We start from the raw sequence: 22,027 nt of genomic DNA on the forward strand, positions 1-22,027 counted from the left end.
ATTCTGGAGGTAAACTAGTCCCCCATTCGGATCTCCGGGTAGGGACTACACGAGATGGGGCGATCATCAGGAAGATGGATACTGAGATTCTGCGAGTCGGAGCGTGGAATGTTAGAAGCTTGAATTGTTGTGGTAGGTTAGAGAATCTGAAAAGGGAGATGGATAGGCTAAAGTTCGATGTAGTTGGTATAAGTGAAGTACGTTGGCAGGAAGGACAAGATTTTTGGTCAGGCGACTACCGAATTATCTACACAAAATCAAACAGGGGAAATGCAGGAGTTGGTTTAATAATGAATAAGAAAATAGGGCAGCGGGTAAGCTACTACAACCAGCATAGTGAAAGAATTATTGTCATCAAGATAGACACCAAACCAGTGCCCACCACAGTAGTGCAGGTCTATATGCCTACTAGTTCAGCGGATGATGAAGACATTGAAAGGATATATGAGGAGATAGATTTTTTTTTGCTTTATGTCGCACCGACACAGATAGGTCTTATGGCGACGATGGGACAGGGAAGGGCTGGGAGTGGGAAGGAAGCGGCCGTGGCCTTAATTAAGGTACAGCCCCAGCATTTGCCTGGTGTGAAAATGGGAAACCACGGAAAACCATCTTCAGGGCTGCCGACAGTGGGGTTCGAACCTACCATCTCCCGAATACTGGATACTGGCCGCACTTAAGCGACTGCAGCTATCGAGCTCGGTGATAGAAGATTTAATACAATATGTAAAAGGTGACGAGAATCTAATTGTGATGGGAGATTGGAATGCAGTGGTAGGCCAAGGAAGAGAAGGTAGTACAGTAGGAGAATTTGGATTGGGACAAAGTAACGAATGAGGAAGTCGGCTGGTTGAATTCTGCACTGATCATAATTTAGTCCTCGCCAATACTTGGTTCAAACACCACAAACGACGGCTGTATACGTGGATGAGACCTGGAGACACTGGAAGGTATCAAATAGACTTCATTATGATTAGGCAGAGATTCAGAAACCAGGTGTCGGATTGCAAAACTTTCCCAGGAGCAGACGTGGACTCTGACCACAACTTGTTGGTCATGAAATGCCATCTGAAGTTGAAGAAAGGAAAGAATGCAAAAAGATGGGATCTAGACAAATTGAAAGAAAAGAGTGTGAGGGATTGTTTCAAGGAACATGTTGCACAAGAACTAAATGAAAAGGCTGAAGGAAACACTATAGAAGAAGAGTGGAGAGTCATGAAAAATGAAGTCAGTAGGGCTGCTGAAGAAATGTTAGGAAGGAAGAAAAGATCAACTAAGAATCAGTGGATAACTCAGGAAATACTAGACCTGATTGATGAACGACGAAAATACAAGAATGCTAGAAATGAAGAGGGCAGAAAAGAATACAGGCGATTAAAGAATCAAGTGGATAGAAAGTGCAAGATAGCTAAGGAAGAATGGCTGAAGGAGAAGTGCAAGGATGTCGAAGGCTGTATGGTCCTGGGAAAGGTAGATGCTGCATACAGGAAAATCAAGGAAACCTTTGGAGAAAGGAAATCTAGGTGTATGAATATTAAGAGCTCAGAAGGAGAGCCACTTCTAGGGAAAGAAGACAAAGCAGAAAGATGGCAGGAACATATCCAACAGTTGTATCAAGGTAGAGATGTAGATAATTTGGTTCTGGAACAAGAAGAGGCTGTTGATGCTGATGAAATGGGAGACCCAATTTTGAGGTCACAGTTTGACAGAACTGTGAGTGACCTAAATAGGAACAAGGCACCTGGAATTGATGACATTCTCTCTGAATTACTGACTGCCTTAGGAGAAACCAGCATGGCAAGGTTATTTCATTTAGTGTGCAAGATGTATGAGACAGGAGAAGTCCCATCCGATTTTCAGCAGAATTGGAATGAAGCAATCCTGACTTTACGTCTGATCTTAGAGGATCGAATCAAGAAGGACAAGCCCACGTACATGGCATTTGTAGATCTAGAAAAGGCATTCGATAATGTTGATTGGACAAAGCTATTTATGATTCTGAAGATGATAGGGATCAGATACTGAGAACGAAGAATTATCTACAGTCTGCATAAAAATCAGTCTGCGGTGATAAGAATCGAGGGCTTTGAAAAAGAAGCAGCAATACAGAAAGGAGTGAGGCAAGGCTGCAGTTTGTCCCCTCTCCTTTTCAATGTTTACATAGAACAGGCAGTAAAGGAAATCAAAGAGAAATTTGGAAAGGGAATCACAGTCCAAGGAGAGGAAATCAAAACCTTGAGATTTGCTGATGATATTGTTATTTTATCTGAGACTGCAGAAGATCTCGAGAAGTTGCTGAATGGTATGGATGAAGTCTTGGGTATGGAGTACAAGATGAAAATAAATAAGTCCAAAACAAAAGTAATGGAGTGCAGTCGAACGAAGGCAGGTGATGTAGGAAATATTAGATTAGGAAATGAAGTCTTAAAGGAAGTAGATGAATATTGTTACTTGGGTAGTAAAATAACTAAGGATGGCAGAAGTAAGGAGGACATAAAATGCAGACTAGCACAAGCAAGGCAGAGCTTTTTTAAGAAAAGAAATTTGCTCATTTCAAACACTGATATCGGAATTAGAAAGATGTTATTGAAGACCTTCGTGTGGAGCGTGGCATTGTATGGAAGTGAAGCATGGACAATGACTAGCTCAGAAAGAAAGAGAATAGAAGGTTTTGAGATGTGGTGTTACAGAAGAATGCTGAAGGTGAGATGGATAGATCGAATCACGAATGAAGAGATACTGAATTGAACTGGTGAGAGGAGATCGATTTGGCTAAATTTGACGAGAAGAAGACATAGAATGAAAGGACACATCTTGAGACACCCAGGACTCGTCCAGTTGGTTTTTGAAGGAAGTGTAGGTGGTAAGAACGGTAGGGGTAGACCAAGGTATGAATATGACAAGCAGATTAGAGCAGATGTAGGATGCAATAGTTACGTAGAAATGAAAAGGTTAGCACAGGATAAGGTGGCATGGAGAGCTGCATCAAACCAGTCTATGGACTGATGACTCAAACAACAACAACACATCTGTACTGATTTGTCAAATAATGTACGTTAAATCCAAAGTTCACTGATTTGAGGTTTAACTGTATGCAAAATACATACGTATGTCGATACTTTGGTTTTTCTAGAACTATGACTCCATTACTGTTGTAACAAGCCCCTCTTGCATGGTAGTACTATTACAATGCTTTCCCCAATTCAGAAGTAATATGAAACTCCTTCTGTAGAACTTTTACCTGCATGCAAATACCTGCTGGGGTGAATTATTTCTTATACTGCATCTCACAGCAATTGTGGTGAGCTAATTATCAACAGAAAGAGTCACCAACACCATCGTATGAGTAGAATAGAGTGCTTACTGTATGGAGGCTATTCTATGAATTGCACTGTCTAAATGAAAACTACACACTTAGTGAGGACTTTTCTTCACAAGTTGCCTAATGTCGCACTGACACAGATACGTCTTATGGGATAGTAAAGGGCTAGGAGTGGAAAGGAAGCAGCCATAGACTTAATTAAGGTACAGACTCAGTATTTGCCTGGTGTGGAAATGGGAAACCCCGGAAAACAATATTCAGGGCTGCCAACAGTGGGGTTCGAAACCACTATCTCCCAAATGCAAGCTTACAATTGTGCGCCTCTAACCACACGGCCTTAGTGAGGACTTTCATTTTTTTTCTACAGATAGCAAACTATTCAAAGTTTAAAAGTACAAATACTTTAAAGTCTCAACGTAAAATAATGTATTTTCTCTTTAAGACAACACAGAGGACTCTCACGTAACTTCATATCTGTTAGATTATCAGCTCAGAGGCTGGTTGGATCGTCAAATAGTATCGCCAAAGTTTATACAGTAATAGGAAAATAGCTAAAAATGATGGCAGCAACAAAATGAGGCATATTAGGCATGGTGAAGAGTGAGGCAGTTTCCTGACTGCTTTTCCTTACACATGACTTCATATATTCTACATAAATTTTACATACCTGAATAGCATCGCTGATGATTCTTTTAGTTTGTGCACCTTCATTTTTCATATCACAAACCATGAAATGCAACATCTTCAGGGTCTTGAGGATTATTTGCCTTGCAACAGGTAAGGGTAAATCAGATGAAAATTCTTTGTGTTTGAAATCCCATGTCAACATGTCCATCAAACTGACAAACATTTCTTGGCGTTTTTCCCACATCTGACTTTGAGTAGAACGCCATGGTAACAAGAGACAGCAATACATTGCGTCAAATACCAAGCGCTGAACCTAGAAATACAGAACATTTTAGACATACATTGTAAATCAATATTATTACTTTTACAGACCCTTCATAATTGTGATCAACATTGTTTCAAACATCACTCAACGAATCTACAAGCTTCAGAAATATGAACTCAAAGAATGCAGATTGTAAAGTGTTTTTACATAAATTTTCCAATATTGTGGTTAATAGGAGAACTTCCAAGTAATCTGGTCTGGCTATTTGGTTTGTGTTGGTGAATCAGGGTTAAAGTTTTAGTTATACTAAACTAAAAGATATTACAGTAGTTACAAGTAAAAATAGTCTTAAACATCTAATTTGCTTAGTTAGACAATTCAGTTTAAAACTCATTCTATCACTGCCAACTCCAGATATGGGCTCTGAGCTCATAGAACGCAAACAATGGACCAAAGTCAGCCAGCCAGCCAACCAGCCAGTCAGTCAGTCAGTCCGTCCGTCAGTTAGTTAGTCCTTCTGTTCCAAGATAGCAAGTTTGATCCTGACTGGGAAAAGTGGCACTTAAGAGCGTTTAACTCAACAAGTCTATGGCATTGGCTTCCTGCACTAACTCTTGCAGGACAAAATTCAGACAGACTGGTTTCTCCCTTTGATATTCAGCTAATATGACCACCTCAAATAACTCATGAACTAGTGAAGATAACGATAATCTATTTCACTTTCAGAAATGTAATCAAGGGGCTCATAATTGGATCTATAGTACTTTTCCATTGTGTCAATATCTTTTAAGAAAAGAGTACTATGTTTTTCAAATAGAAATACAGTTTTCTATAATCAGACTTAAACTTACAAACCTTATGAATTCAGCATGTGATTATTTTGAAAATCGAACAAGACACTTCTTGAGAAAATGTAATGTATTCAAATGTGCCTAACCTGTTCAGTGTGTGATGCAGCAAGATCTGCAGCTACAAGTAGTTTGCTCAGTGGGGAATGCAGATATATCCGCCGATTTAATTACCGTATATTTCTTGTCTCAGATGCCTGCCTGCAGAGGTTTATTTCCTTTTCAGCAGGGTGTTAGGGTGTTCTAGATGAGTCTGACCTCTGGTGTGAATTTTTTAAACTATGTTCTTCCAGAACCAAAATGTCATCCACGAGTTGCATCATAAATAACACTACTTATGTCTTGACAAGAATGACCTAATGCCTAATAGCCCCATGCTAAAGCTTTAGTTCACCGCCTTATCATCCCTTGGATGCAATAACATTGCTGTACAAGGGATTTCTGGATATTATGATACTAAACAGACACATTAGAACTGTGACCTAATTTATTACAGAGTTTTTCCTTCACAAAAGGAATGTCTGTTTGGCAGTGTTACAACCATTTATTTTCACAAGTATGTGTTCTGTAATACAGGCACAATTCAAGATTTGCTTTCAAACTGCAGAGACCATGGTTCTATTCAATTCTTTTTCTTAATAATTTTTCACTAAAGTGTCTAAAAGGCATTACCGGCTCCCACTGCTAGAGAAGGATGACTTACAAGTCATGATAAACAAAATGTTGGAATTTAGTGAAGAGGATAGTGGTCTTAGTGAAGTAAGTTCTACCGAGGGGGAATTCATAAGTGACGGGAATTCCACCTGGAACAACTACTGCAGGCTTGAATGTACAGGATTCGGGCCAGATGATGCAAATGAGCCGCAGTCGCAAAAGAGACAACGCGTGTTTGATTCCAGTTTAAGTAGCAATCATAACAGTGAAAGTAGTGACGATAATACTGATAATATTCCAACCAGTGCAACTTCATCAACGTAAGACAGAAAATGGACAAGGAAGGTCCCGCTTTGATCCAAAATTCCATCATTGTAAAGGGAGAGTTTTTAGGGAAAATAAAACAAAGCAAAATATTTGAATTATTTTTTGATGATGAGATATGCCACATCATATGCCCAGCAGAAAATCACACATAAAACCCAGTTCAGTAAGATGAAACTAAGGAGTCGAGACCAAGACTGCGTCCCGACAAATAAGGATGAAATAAAGCTTCTTATGGGCATACAGTTGCTGCAGGGGATTGTACAGAAACCTAAATTAGGACATTATTTTTCTCACAATCGGTTGTTGACCATGCCTACTTTCTAAGAGCTGATGACAGAGAAGAGATTTTTTTCCTCTACAGCTTTTTACATTTCTCTCGCAATGAAGCGTATAATGGACAAATTCCTCCAAAAATTTACAAGATAAATCCAGTATATGACCAAATGGTAACAAAATTTTCGGAAGCTTATACACCTGATGGCAAAGTGTCAATTGATGGAATTGTTACCTATGGAAAGGGTGGTTAAGGTGGAAAGTTAACATACCAATAAAACGATCGCATTTCGGAATGGAATCATACAAATTATGCAAAGCCGGAACAGGTTATGTAACGTGATCTGCTTTGGCGTGTATCATAAAGAACAGCCGTGAAGACTGTAAATATTACCTGTAGTGTAGTGCAATACAGTCCGCGTGTGTCACCTATGAACTGTAGGTATATAAACTGGATCCCTCAAAATCACTAACCAATATAACAGACAATTTTGTGAGTATTATAATTTATTCTATTCTAAATCTTTTAAGTACATGTAAACTTTGTAAATCTGCAATTTACATCAACAAAAAACTTATTTCCAGTAGAGATTGTTAGTAAACTGCTTAAAATATTTAGGTTTAGTTACTGTATAAACAAAGACCAGCTTTGCTATTAGGAAGAAATAAGTTTGGTATCACAGTGCATAAAGTACTGAAAAATTAAAATAATGGGATTTTTCAACAATTAAACACACTATATCCAAGTAAATATTTCTGATAGGGCCCTTCTACAGTTCATTTTCGTCCAAGTAAATAATTAAATATTCTCTTTCATCAGGGAAATCACTCCCTAGCTGGGAGTAAGCCAGGATGTACTGAGATCCCTACTTAAGAGGTTAATTTGCCAGCCAAATGCTGCCCCATGCGATTCGCGCTACGTATGAAACTTAAGATAGATGTTGACATACAGAGTTACTTCACCTTTTTCTAATGGCTAGGTTTTTGCTCTACTGTAACCATAAATACACTGCAATAAAATGTATGATTTAACATCTTTAGTTGTAATATTGTTGTAGGTAACAGGTAAAGGAAAAGCAGATGTGCGACGGGTCTCCTTTCCAATCCGACTTCCCTTGGTCAACCCTCATTCCTTTTTTAATCTTAATGGTATCTGCTTTGCGAAGCCTAGGGAATCATTCATTTTCACGGCCCTCATATCTGTTGCGCCTTTCTTTTGTTCATTCTTAGAGGGACTGAACCACCCCCTTCTCATTAGTGTTAAAAGGGTTATTGCCCAGTTGTACTACTTAGACATCTTAAAATAATGCTCACTTTCAATATCAATATTACTTTCAAAAATTTAGTGTAGTGTTAACTACTATCCCTCATACTAGACCTTTCTTTTTGTTCATTAGTGTTTCTCCTCCATTCCCTGCTACTTTTCCTACAACTTGGTGGGGATGCGGTTGTGATCTGTGTCATGCTCATAGATTCGGTCCACTTTTAGGGCCAGATGTCCTTCCTGATGTCAACAATGTGAAATGTAAATGAAAATCCACAGCCTGTTTCCAGTCATTTGACTGGGTCAGGAATGTAATGAATGAAGCACCCCCCCCATCTAGCGGCAAGGAGAGGAATTGTGCCGGCTGCCGAAGCCAGTCGCACTCCTCTGAGGCAATGATTAATGAATGACAGATGAATTTAAATGATATTGGAGTGTGCTGCTGGATTGGAATATGACAGGGAAAACCGGAGTACCCGGAGAAAAACCTGTCCCGCCTCTGCTTTGTCCAGCACAAATCTCACATGGATTGACCGGGATTTGAACCATGGAACCCACAGGTGAGAGGCCGCCTGAGCCACGGAGGCTACAATGCAATGAAGGAAACTTCCAGAAAAACAGAATGTTCTGAAAGGGCCATTTTGAGATTGGGAGGGAACAATAACATCACAGTGTTTTACGAACTGCAAAAGTAAAACCGAAAAGCAAAGGGAAATAAAATAACAGAAAAATTAATTATGATGGTACTGTACAAAGTAGGTTACAGTCTATTGTTTGCATCCCTTTCTTTGCCAATATTCCCCCCAACTTTAAGTGTAACTTTAGATTAAGTTAACAGTATCAAATCCCCGACATATTTTCAGTTTTATTTTTTTTTTTTTTTTTAAACAAGAAGAAATGGCAAAGTATGAACTGTACAGTGATTCATTTGCCCCCATGTCCTTGCAAGCTCAATCCTACTGAAATGCTACGGGTGAAACTGAAGTTATACACACGACTCAACACATAATGTGCAAGTCCAAAAATATGGCGACCTTCATAATACTGTACAAGGTTATGCCCACGTATCAGGTGAAAAATGTCTGCCTCCATAGCGTAACGGTTAAGTGTTATTAGCTGCCGTCCTCGGGGGCCCGGGATCGATTCCCGGTACTGCCAGAAATTTAAGAATGGCAGGAGGGCTGGTATGTGGTTGAAATATGCATGCAGCTCACCCCCAAGGGAGGTGTGCATGAGAAGAGCTGCACCACCTCAGGATGAGGGCACAAGTTTGCATTTAGTTGAAAAATGGGCTAACTATGAGAATAAGTGAAACAAAATAAACCAGACCCCTGGAGGGTGGATGCACTTCAAGATGATGATGAATGTCTTTTTATTCTATCCACTTTATCATTTTCATCATTGTCCTCCAGCTCCTTGGCTGAATGGTCAGAGTAGTGGTCTTGGGTTCAGAGGGCCCAGGTTCGACAGAAATTTTAATCCCAAATTAATAATTCCCTAGGCTTGGGTGCTGGGCGACTGTGCTGTTCCCAACATTCCTGCAACTTGTACACCATACACAACATACACAACACTATCCTCTACGTCAAGAACACGAAGGTTCCCCATACATGACAGATGTCGTACACCCTCGTTGAAGGGTCTGCCTTATAAGGGCTGTACCAGGCCACCAAAAGCTACACAAGTTCTTTTAAAAATCCATCTCACCGTTATCCAAACCTTGCCCATCTAGTCTGTCCTCGGCAACTGCTCTTACAGAGGAAATGTCACCCTTGGTCATGGATAGTGATAAACAGGTAATTCACATTACATATTTGGTTAAGTATGCATAATACAGTATGATAATTACTCCCTTAATTATCCCTAATAATAATTAACTAATTAATAATATATCAGCATCATCATCATTTCCCCTTATCCAGTTCCTGCCGGATCGGGGTATTTATGGCACTTCCCCATCTTCCTCTTTCCTTCCACCATTCCTCTTCCATGATCTTGTCCCAGTCTAAATTTCGTCTTCTTATGCCGCTCTTCACTGATGCAATCCACCTTGTTCTAGGTCTTCCTCTTGCTCTCTTGCACTTGCACCTTGCCTCCAGCATCTGTCTTGGAGTTCTATTCTCCTCCATCCTCTTTACATGTCCAAACCACCTTAGTTTATTCTTTTCAATTCTCTCATTTAGCTTTCCTATCTCAACTTCCTTCCTAACATCTTCATTTCTCACTCTGTCTTTCCTTGTCTTTCCTACCATACGTTTTAGGAATTTCATCTCACTGGACTGAATTCTACTCTCTTGGCTACTAGACAAAGTCCAAGTTACAGCTGCATAAGTCAGTATGGGTGCAAAGTACACTTTGTACATTATCTCTTTACTTTTCCTTGATACTTCTTTGCTCCAAACAAGTTTTCTTACACTTTGGTAGAATGCATTGCCCTGTTGTACTCTCCTGCTAATCTCCATGTCCATTTGGAACTGTCCATTACCATAATCATTTTGCATTAATTCATTTCCTAGGTATTTAAAGCTGCCACAATTTCCAGACTCTGACTTCCAATTTTCACAGTGCTCTTTCCTTGCCTTTCCCCCCTCGACATCTCCATAGTCTTGCTTTTAGCTGTACTGATTTACGCGCCATACTTCTCAATTTCTTCGTTCAGTACATCTAGTTGTTGTTGCATGCCTTTGCTGTTCTTTCCCCAGATTAAATCATCATCTGCAAATCTCTTTATCTCCATAGGCTTCTTTGTTTTCTTTACAATTTTGTCCATAACCATAATAAACAAAAGGGGTGAAGCACACTCCCCTGTCTTAGTCCAGTCTTATTCCTACACCATTCTGACTTTCCAACTGGGGTCAGTACCCTGCTAACCCAGTTGTTGTACATTGCTTGCACCATTTCTAACAATTCTCTTTTTCATTTTTTTTGCTAGTTGCATTACGTCGCACCGACACAGGTAGGTTTTATGGCGACGATGGGATAGGAAAGGCCTAAGAGTTGGAAGGAAGTGGCCGTGGCCTTAGTTCCCCAGCATTTGCCTGGTGTGAAAATGGGAAACCACGGAAAATCATCTTCAAGGCTGCCGACAGTGGGGCTCGAACCCACGATCTCCTGGATGCCAAGTCTCTTTTTATCCATGATTTCCCAAACCTTCTCTCTGGGGAAACTATCACATGCCTTTTCTATATCTATGAAAGTCATGACCAGATCCTTTCCATATTCCCAGTTCTTTTCCATCAGCTGTCTCATGCTGAAGATTGGGCCCACTGTTCATCTTCCACTTCTGAAGCCATATTGTCTCTCTTCAATCTTTCTTCTCATTCTTCTTTCTTATATCTTTTCCAGTATTTTAACTACACTAGCCAAAATGAGAAGTGTTACACCATGAAGTACTAATCTGATATTTATCAAACTCTGTGAAGGTGTTCATCATATAAAATGTATTAAATGATTAAATTTTCAGCCCATTCGGAACTGTCCATTACCATAATCATCAGTATGAGGTATGACCCTCACGGGCACAAATAAACTCTTGTATTCAGTGTGGCATAGTAAGAAAGAGCCCCCGAATATCATCTTGAGGGATTTCTTGCCATGCCTGAAACACAGGTGTTACTTTATGAAGATTGCTGGCTGGAAGCTTGTATGACAGTATGCGTCTTCCCATCACATCCCAGGCATGCTCTATTGGTGACAAATCAAGGTACTGGGCAGGTCAGTCAAGGACCCATACAATCAGCAAGGTGCTTCTGGTGTGATCTGCAGCATGGGCTCCTGCATTATCCTGCAAGAATCGGCCTTTTGGTATCTTCATCATGAAGGGCATGACAACAGGGTTAACGATTCTTGCCACATACTGGTGAGCATGTAGTCCCCCTTCAACAAGTACCAAATCTGTCCTGTTGTCATATCCAATTGCTCCCCACACCATAATTCCAAGAGTTGGAGAGGTATGTGCCTCGACAATCGCTTCTTCCTGTGACCTTTCACCATATGGTCTACAGACGTGTTCACATCGATCTCACCCTTACAAACAGAAGCAATACTCATCGCTGAACACCACAGAATACCACTCGATGTCCCAAGTTGACTCTGGCTCTAGACCATGCAAGTCTCAGTTGTCTGTGGCTTGGTGTCAGCAGTTAACAATGCATGGCAACTCAAGATCGCAACCCAGCTTCCAGTAATCAGTTCCCAACAGCTCGTGTTGACACTCTGCCTGTAACCTCTGCCCAGATTTCAGCTGTTGTCATCCATCTGTTCGTCAGAGCCAGCCAACGAATGCTACTATCTTCTTATCGTGTAGTCCTTCTGGAAGGATTCGTGCCACACAGTTGTCATGAGTCCACCTTGTCACTACTTGTTCTGCAGTTATTGCACTACAGCCAACCTTCTGCGCAATCTTTTGGTACGATGCTCCCATATCCCTCATGCCCATGATTCAACCTTTCATGATATACGAAAGATGGTGATAAGCTGCCCATGCATGTCCTCTAGACATGCTGTGCTGCGATCTCTACTTGAAAACAGACAGTAACGTTAGAGACACCCAACAGCCATCAGGTACACATACAACCTGCCATCTTTAGGAATGGTGTTTTCCTGTACTAACAATTATGTCGTATGAGGATGAAATTTTAATCAACATATCTCAGAGGCATGGAAATACTGGGGTATCAGCTGGTGACATATGGTCGAGGTATTCATGGTGTCACACTTTCCATTTCTGCTAGTGTACCTGCAATATAAGAGTGATTCCTCTATAGTTACCACAAACTTTCTGTCCCCTCTCTTAAACACTGGTATTATTATTCCTTTTTTCCAGTCTATTGGCACACATTTGTGTTTCCACATACACTTTAGTAGTCGGTACAACCATTGCATAACAACAGGTCCAGCATCCTTTAGCATTTCCACACTGATTTCATCCATCCCTGCTGCTTTTCCCATCTTCATCTTGTACTGCTAACTCCACCTCTTCCAGCATTGTTATATCATCCTCTGTTGTTGAGTACTCACACTGTATTGCTTCTATCTCTACTGTTCACATTCAATAGGTTATCAAAATACTCCTTCCATCTTCTCTTTATCTCTTCTGGGTGTGTTAACTATTCCCCATCCTCCTTTTTCACTAGCTTTGTGATAACTCTTTCTGTCCTCTCACTTCTTTTAAGTCCACACAGCATCCTTTTACTGCCACTTACATCCACTTCCATTTTTTGTGTAAATTCTTCCCAACTCTTTTTCTTTTCTTCTCCTACCACCTTCTTACATCTCCATTTGCTGTTGAGATACTTCCTTTTGCTTTCTTCTGTTTGATCTTCTCAGTTCCATTCTCGCAGGATGTCTTCATTTCTTTCACCACTTTCCTCTCTTCCTCATTCCACCATGGTGTCCCCTTTTCTTTCACTCTTGTAGATGTCCTGCCACAAGCACACTCTGCTGCACTAACAAATGCCTTTTTAAAATTGGCCCACTCCTCTTCTACATTTTCCACTTCAGTAACTGGTATTTGTTGCTTCAATCTCTCCTCAAAATCTTCCTGTACATTTTTGTCTTTCCATCTCCATACTTTTATTTTATTTTCTCTTATCTCTTTTAGTTTTTCCATTTTTCCCAACCATATTTTTACCACCACAACTCTATGGTCCCCATCAAATGCTTCTCCTGGTAAAGATATCACATCCACCAACTTCCTGCAATTTGTCCTTTCCACAAAAAAGTAGTCAATTACTGATTTTGTTCTTGTCACCCCAACCGTATCTTGTAATTGTCCTCTTGTTTTTCTTTCAAAACCATGTATTGCCCACTATCAGTCCATTCCTTTCAAAGAAGTCCACTAATTCCTCTACTTCAAGATTCTTTTTTCCATGTCCATATGGTCCAATGACTTCTTCCTTTCCTTGTCTCTCATTTCTGACCTGTGCATTCACATCTCCCATGATAACTTCCACACCTGAAATTTCTCTTTCTACTTTCTCCAAGAATCCTTCAATATCTTCTTCCCTATTTTCCGTCTGTAGTGCATACACCTGTATGAAGTCCATCACTTCATTCTTCATCTTTAGTCTAATCTTCATTATTCTGTCGCTCACACATTCCACCACTTCACAGTACTCCTCCAATTGCTTTAAAATGATTAGTCCCACTCCATTTATTGGCTCTTGGCCACAACTCCAGTATAATGTGTATCCTTTCCTCAATTTCTTCCTTCCGTTACCTTTCCATTTCACTTCACTCAGCCCCATCATTTCCACCTTCTCCGTGAAGTCTACACTTCCTCTCCCTTTCCTGTCAGGGTCATAAGATTTACTATTCCCATCTTCATGCTGGTTACTGGTCACCTATTTCTCACAGTTCCCCCAGTACCATGAGAACAGTATAGGCTATTATTACAATGGGGTTGCCACTCCCAAAGGCATTTTACATCTACTGCCAGGCGTTATCCTAGGCTGCTCCAATTGAGTAGAGACGCCTTCTGCAGCCGCTCCTCCGGAGTACAGATGCTAAAAGTTTCCCTCTTCCGCCACCAATGCCGTAACGAAGTCCACATACTTCACCACTGATACCATTGGGGTCTTCACCCATACCCTGGGCTTGGCCCTTCCATATTTGTGAGCCATGGAGAGAGGGTGTCCCAGTATTTTACAGCCCCCAGGAACTGGGCTGCCTGTTGGTCTATGGGTAGTATTTCAACCAGCTCTACGGAATTGTAGGGTCCCCCTATCCACCACCTGGGGACATGCCCTCTAGGAGTTAAAGGCCCCTCCTTTAACACAAGTGAAAATATTACAGTCTATGTACACTGAAAATTAAATTGTGTGTTGCATTTGATGCTTTCACAGCCCGTACTTATAGATATGATACTAAATAGGCTTTTGGGCATATGCCGTGTCAAGAAAATAACGTGAAATCAAATGATGTGTTCTTCACAGAGACTGAACTTACTGAACTGAATTAAAATCTGCAATTATAATCTATTACATTAAAAATTGTACCTAATTATTACACACTACTATACACATTAAACACATATTATACCATATCTGTCATCTTCTTTCCTGGCCCTTGCCCCATTTACTGAAGGCAGCACAAATGTAAATTAAGGCTAGTTTTACAGCCAGATACCCCTCCTCATGCAAACCCTGATGATGATGATGATGATGACGATGATGATGCTTGCTGTTTAAAGGGGCCTAATATCTAAGGTCACTGGCCATTAACGGTATGATATGGACGACATGATATGATAATTAAAATTTTAAAATGTATCCACTTACTAGAGTTTAAAATAAATGGTGATGAAAAATGATTATGAGATAAAAGTAATCAGTGGATCTAATTCACAATGTTCTGTTTTCTAATAAAATAATAGCAAAATAAGGGTGACAATGGAATAAGGCATTGCCTGGAAGTGCATATATATATGTGTGTGTGTGTAATTGAAGTTAGAAGTGAAAATAACCCATTAAGGGCCTGTACTACGACAGCCAGATAAAAGTGCAGTTTAAATTTATGTTGCAGTTTGCACATTTATCTGGAAATTCGGTTGGAAACGCGTACTACGACTTCCATTTATGTGCAATCTGCGAGAATATCCTCGACGTTAGCTAAGCCGAAGTTGTAGAGGCAGTTACCGCCCTTATTTGGGACTTTGCTCCTATCGGGGACGCTACTGTAAAGAATCAAGATGGCTACACATCAAGATGAATCTACATCTGCATGATGCTGTACAAAATTAAGTTGTTACAATGTAATCTATGTATAAATTTATAAAGTATGTCATGCTTCCCGTCCAGCTATCACAGAATTCTTTAAAGATTTCCCAAGCTAGCAAATTGTTGCCACTGACTATATCTGTTGCACACAAGCACTTAACAACAAGCCTCATGGGTAGCCGTGGTCGTTAGGGCGTCATCGTTTGCTGCTATGCAGTTTTTCATGGGTTTGAGTCCCATGAGTCGAACATTTTTTTAACCTTCTAAATGTTATTCGGTAGGGTACTAGACGTGATAGTACACATTTCCTAATTATTAAAATGCGTGTCAAAAGCATGGGTTCTATTCCAAATCCATCCGCGACGCACATATGGAGTAAAGGTATACGACGTTGTTCATGGCAATTTGTCTTTCAAGTGAGGATGTTAAGGAGGTTATATTTCTTTTACTTCATAACAACTTGGTACTAAAGTATTTACGCTAAAGTGCGATAAATGCTTGCCAGTTACTATTCTTACATTGTACTGAAAAGAAAGAAACTAACTACTTATTCAATGAGCAAACAATAAATTGAATTAATAATAAAATTAATGATCATACGCTGCATCAGTGGCATTAATTACGAATATAAACGTTACTCTCGCCGTAATAGTACTAGACAAAAAATTATACATAACCTGAATCTTAACTTTCGCGTCCAGGTTACATTTTCAGTCTTTTTATTTTCTATAACAGTTTCAGTTTCGATATACAGTTAATTAATTTTAACATACCTTTGTATGTGTATATTCGTCCTAATTCCGTTTTTGACCTGAACTTCCACATTATAGCTTAATAAGATTCTGATATTGGATTCTAGTAATACAATTTCAAAAGGAATAGAGCTAAACAAACAAAAACACCAGGGAACACGTATACCACCGCGCTAAATTTCACTATATTTTCAGTAACCCAATAAAAATGTTACTACATCTTCCGCATTACAATACTGTCATTAAAATCCGTTGGTAATACACAAGAAAATATTTAACTTCTAGTTTGCAAAACTGCAGCCCACGTATCTGGCTGTTTATCTGACAGTCGTAGTACAGGCCCTTAAATATGCAAACACGAACTAAAAGAGAGTCAATGGGATAAAAGGGCAGTTAACAGAAATACACTAAGACAAAGGACAATATTACACACGATAAAAAAGACCACTATCCCTCATAAAACAGATGAGGTCTGCTGACTTTCAGTCAACTCGCAGGATGAGGGAGATGGTACTCGGGAGTTTTAGACTACGGTGCAGATCGACCAGCTCCACGCACTCCGTAAGGATGTGAAACACGGTAAGATTATCGCTTGAAGTACATGCCGGAGGGGGTTCTCCTTTCAGTAAATAGGAGTGCGTTATTATACCGTGGCTGATCCGAAGATGACATAATACCACTGCTTCCCTCCGAGAAGCCGGAAGGGAAGTCCTCCATACCTTTGTTGTACATTTTATCACTCTCAGCTTCTCTGGAAGTGGAGTGGCATGCCACTCCATCTCCCAACGGGACATAACCAAATGTCTCAGCTGAGAGCGAATATAATTTGCTGGAACCTGCAAGACTTCGAGGGCCCTGGGACCGCTATGGTAGCTGTGATGGCCCTTCAGGAACTCTGAAAAGTGGTGGCAAAAGGGGTTCTGGTTAAGGCGCAGCAGGTCGTTATGCTACTTAGGTTCCAAAATGGGTATATAAATAAATAAATAAGTATATAAATGCAATGTTTTTAATCTTATACCAGTTGTATAGCATTATTTGAAGTAATTCCACATACGGTATATGAGTTGACTATGTTTGTAAGTACAGGAGATATTATAAGTAGAATTTTGTAAACAATATAAATTTATTAAGGATGAGCTATGTGTTTAATAGAAAAAATTGTTAGCGTAAATTGTATAATATTGTATTCTAGGAAAATTTTCTTTTTCTCTGGTTAATTTAAAATTTAGTGCTTGAAAATAATGTATTTTAGTGTACCATTTGCCACCAAGGTAGACACCTCATTTGCAAATAAAGATATTTTGATCTGATTTGATTTGATATTGTGACATGCCCCTTTGATGTCTCAGTACCGAGCTAAAAGACCAAAGCGAGCCTTGAATCTGTGACCTCCGAGACTAGAGTTAGGGAGTAGCAATGTAGAGTTTATATGATCATCTAACAGTGGCAAGAAGTTATAGTGCTTCGAATGTTTGAGTGATAATTTTATTAAGTGAAAAGTTTGTACTATTCAAGGCGTAAGATTTCATACCAGTTCAATATGAAGCAAGTTGGTGCAACACGAAGCTAATGCATGTGTAATATTGTGAAATAGCCGACAACACGGCGTCAGTGTAAAACAGAAGCGCAGTAGGAAACTCTGAGGGTATTTCTAGAAGCTACTGGAAGGAAATATAACATAGATTTTGACACAGTAGAAAGCCACTTGTTCGAGTAGATTCTATGACACTTCCCCATCAGTTAGCGGGAGGAACACGTGAGCCAATTAGACTTATCTCTGGAAGATTAGAGGGGTAATTGTTCTATAAGCCTCGAGTTGGGAATATAGGGAGAAGTTCTTCGAGAGACTGGGGAGATTCTAGCCAGCTTCCATGCAAGCAGGGGGTGTGTGTGTGTGTGTGTGTGTGTGTGTGTGTGTGTGTGTGTGCGTGTGTGTGTGTGTGTGTGTGTGCGTGTGTGCGTATGTGTGACTAAGCCATAGCAGTGCACTAAGCTGCAAAATAGTTGTATGTAGCCAGGCAAAATCTGTCAGAAATTGCGAAGAGTGTGCAAGGCAGGAAGAGACTACTGTCGATGCAAATTAGCTATCAGTAGTGAAGGGAATTTTGGTAGACTGAATAACGACGTAGTTTTGGAGGTGCCGGTTTGATTCTGGGTTTGCAACTCCCTTCAACTAAACATTGTGTCATGCAGGGCGACTACGATGTCACGCAAGTAGAAAAGAGGTCAAGAAAGAAGATGGATTCTGATGGAAGGAGAAGCCTTCAATCACAAACTAAGTAATCATCAAGTTTCCCAGTGTTTGTCTTTACTGTATTGGAGAGTGTAAAGAAACCGAGTAGTCAAGGACTTGAGTAAGAATATCTCTAACCAAGAGCTATAATTATACTTGTAAAAAAGGTTCAAGTTTTTAGTAGTGTATTTGTACTTGCACAGTGTGCTTATTTAAGATAATACAGGTGAAGGGAATTGTGTGTGTTGGGAAGGTGATCTTGTTATTTCTAGGAATAAGTTCTCGAAAGTTCCAAGCCAAGTCCTCAGCCTGTCTAATCCTTAGGATCATGAAAGGTGGACTTAAAATTTTTGGTGTCAGATGTGGGGTTATATGCATAATTAGCTTATGGCAAAGTAGCAAAGATCGTTGGTGTCAGTTTGTGAGAGAGTGCATTTGTATTTAGTAAAATTTTGTGTTACCTATTTGCAATCACTGAAGTATATTTCATGGTGAACCGTTCTTTTAAGCTGATTGATAATTATTTTCGGGTTATGTTACAGAGCAATGAACTGTGAATCAAGAATTCCTCACTGGCATGGGAAAAGGAGGAGAGTTCCAGCATCACTCAGCAGCACTGTACAGTCAGAGCAGCGAATAGCGGGGTCAGACCCAGTTCCAGAGTCCGGCGGTCAACAGTCTGCGAGTTGAACAGCTCATTATGGAGGGGTCTACTAGATCAAATAGTCCAGCTCCCAGTAATGTTGAAGAGCAAGTTGGAGTAGTGCCGGGCTGAGTGGCTCAGATGGTTGAGGCGCTGGCCTTCTGACCCCAACTTGCAGGTTCGATCCTGGCTCAGTCCGCTGGTATTTGAAGGTGCTCAGATACGCCAGCCTCGTGTCGGTAGATTTCCTGGCATGTAAAAGAACTCCTGCAGGACTAATTTCCGGCACCTCGGCATCTCCGAGACCTTAAAATAGTAGTTAGTGGGACGTAAAAGCAAATAACAATGCATGAAGGTCTTTATTTGTCTGTAACAGAGGCTCTTAAATTGATTGGTACAGAATTTGTTGGAACGCAACCTGATAGATTACACGAGTTTTGTGGGGATGTGGAAAGTGATTTAGAGCTGGCGAGGCCAAATAATGATGATTTGTTCTACAAACTGATTTTAACTAAAATCAATAAGGAAGCTCGTAGTAAATTATTAGTGCGACATGATGTACAAGTACATACTTGGGAGGAGATAAAAGCCACTTTAGAGGAATATTATAGTGAGAAAACGACTATAGATTTTAATGTTGTCAATTGTTTGCCACTAAGCAAAGTGTAGGTGAAACGGTAGCTCACTGGGTGCATAGGATAGAAGAGATAGGAACAGATTTATGAAATACTGCAGTAAATGGAGAAACGCCAGTAGCTGAGGAACACAGAGCATGTTACATCCGAAAACTTGTGAAAGCAAGTTTCATGCAGGATTTGCACGATGAGCGAATTCAAAGCTTTAAAAAAAGCCGAAATGAACAAACCATTGAGCACGCTATAGATATTGCGTGTGAAGAAGGGACAGCTATATTGTCCAGTAAGGCTAAGCAGGAAATGAAAGGCCAAGCTAGACGACCGATAGAATTCCGGCCGAAGCTGAGACCCCAGGTGCCGCAGCCAGCGCACAGGCCTAGTAACCAGAATTTTCATGGAAGGGCTAAAATGTGAGTAATCTGTTATAATTGTGACAAAGAAGGGCACATAACACGAGCGTGTAAGGCTTTGAAAGTCTGAGAAAAGAAGCCTCCATTGTGCAGAAATTTTAATAGGACAGGTCATACACAGAAAAAGTGCAGAAATAAGCACAGAGAAACGGGAAAAGGCAGGTTACACGAAGTTAAGGTTTGTGCTATAATCCATTGCTATAAATGGAAAAAAAGGGGTCATAAACAGTGAATGCTGGAGATGGCAAATATCGACACATGGAAGGAAGTGTTTTACCTGAGGCCATATGGGCCACCTGCAACATAATTGCTGGTTCAATAAGACAGAAAGTACCTCTTGAAATAGAAAGGTAATTATTTGGAAAATAAAGGGAATTTTTCGCAAACCTTTATACGAACGGCAGAGCACAAAGAGAGAACAGCTAATGACAGGGGTTAAACGAAAGATGGACCGCCAGGTTGGGCCGAAGAGCGAGTCCCAAGAAATGGGAGGCTCATGGAAGGGTGCAGCTGGTGAAGTAAAGGGAAAGTCACATACCCCACAACAGAGTGAGGGCATTGCCTATGAAAGGCATAATAGTATTAGAAGTAAGAGCTGTCCCGAGAGCACTGTTAGAGGGTAATTTGGAGCAGTCCTGAAGGGAACATGATCGGACTGGTTCTAATGAGGTCTGTGTTAAGGACAAAAAAGGCCCCATCGTTTTCTTGTGGACACTAGGGCCAATGTGAGCCTCATACGAGAGAGGGCTGTGCGAAAAAGAGAAATAAGCTACCGTAAACCAACGATAGAATTGCATGGGGTAACAGGGCGAACCTCCCATACTAAGGGAAGTGTCACTTTGAGAATAGGAGACTCCTTTCCTGAAATTTATGTTGTAGGGGACGAGTTTCGATTGTCTGTCGATGGTTTAATAGGGAGAGACTTATTACAAGAAAGTGTTATAAATTATCGTGATGGTTATGTGAGATCTTCGGGAGAAGGCTCTCGTTGGGTCTGAGTGTTCAAGAAGTATATCGGATAACTGTACTTCATAGTAAAATCCCGGAGCACTGTAGAAGGCAGAATAGAAATTGGTGTGCCGGGTCAGGAGAATCTACTTCAATTTGTGTTGGATACTAGAAGCGAAGTATCTCTCATAAAATGACAGTCTGTGCCATCCGAGTCAAAGGTTGTCATGAAGACTGTCCCACAGTTAACGAGTGTAGATTCAGAAGAATTTAGAACCAGCGGGAGAATAAGACTCCCAGTAGGAGTCGAATGCTGATTTTTTTACATACTTGCTGAGGATGTACACCTAAATAGCGATGGGATTATTGGGAGAAGTATACTAAGATATAGTATAATAAATTTTAAGGAAGGCTATGCTATTGTAAAGGGAATCCAATATTACATTACAGGAAACAGTGCTAGTGAGCATATGATCTGTCTCAAACCCAGGACAGAGACGATCATCGAAGTAAGAACAGACAAAGAAGAGGCAGAAGGCAGAGTCCTGCAGCGAGGCCCAGCCCATGAGCTGCTTCAGCAGTACACTGCAATGGGCTTTGAAAGGCTCGAACAAACGAAGCCCGTGACGTCATCGCACGGGCCGGTCTGGGCCAGCGCTCTGTCATTCGTACGCGGTGAGCCAAGGACAGCGCTGTGGTAGTTCTATGGGCTGACTGCTTCAATGTGTACAGTGTACTGCGTGTCACCAGAGTGCGTTGCAATACGGTCGAGTGGAGCCGATCAAATTTGCTGTGGTTTTCAGTTTGACTTCTCCGTCTATCCTGTTATCGGAAACGAATGTGGACTGTAATTCCAAAAGAAAAGAAACCATGGCAAAAAATCGTGAAGTAAAAAAAAAAAGCAACAAACGAACTAAAAACCGCACAATACAAGACTTCTGAACTAGATCCTAAACTTAAAATTCGTATTTGGTTGGTATTCAAGCCTGCAGTTGACGGTGATGGGAATGACGTTAATTTTGTGTGCTGTACGATCTGCGGTGAACTTTATGTACACACTAGCAGTTACTCGTGGCTTCTCGCGTGGATTTCGTAATTTGATAAAAGT

At 40.5% G+C, this 22,027-nt stretch overlaps 1 protein-coding gene across 1 annotated transcript in view; it reads right to left on the minus strand.

Moving 5' to 3' along the window:
* The window catches only part of ebo (ellipsoid body open), a 515,097-nt gene that overhangs the window by 160,874 nt on the left and 332,196 nt on the right, over positions 1 to 22,027 (minus strand). The window contains exon 14 of the mRNA XM_067141696.2: positions 3,990 to 4,262. Coding sequence (XP_066997797.2) covers positions 3,990 to 4,262 — 273 coding nt within the window. The remainder of the gene's footprint in view (positions 1 to 3,989; positions 4,263 to 22,027) is intronic.

The sequence above is a fragment of the Anabrus simplex genome, chromosome 2 (genome assembly GCF_040414725.1).
Source record: "Anabrus simplex isolate iqAnaSimp1 chromosome 2, ASM4041472v1, whole genome shotgun sequence".
NCBI classification, from domain to species: Eukaryota; Metazoa; Arthropoda; class Insecta; order Orthoptera; family Tettigoniidae; genus Anabrus; species Anabrus simplex.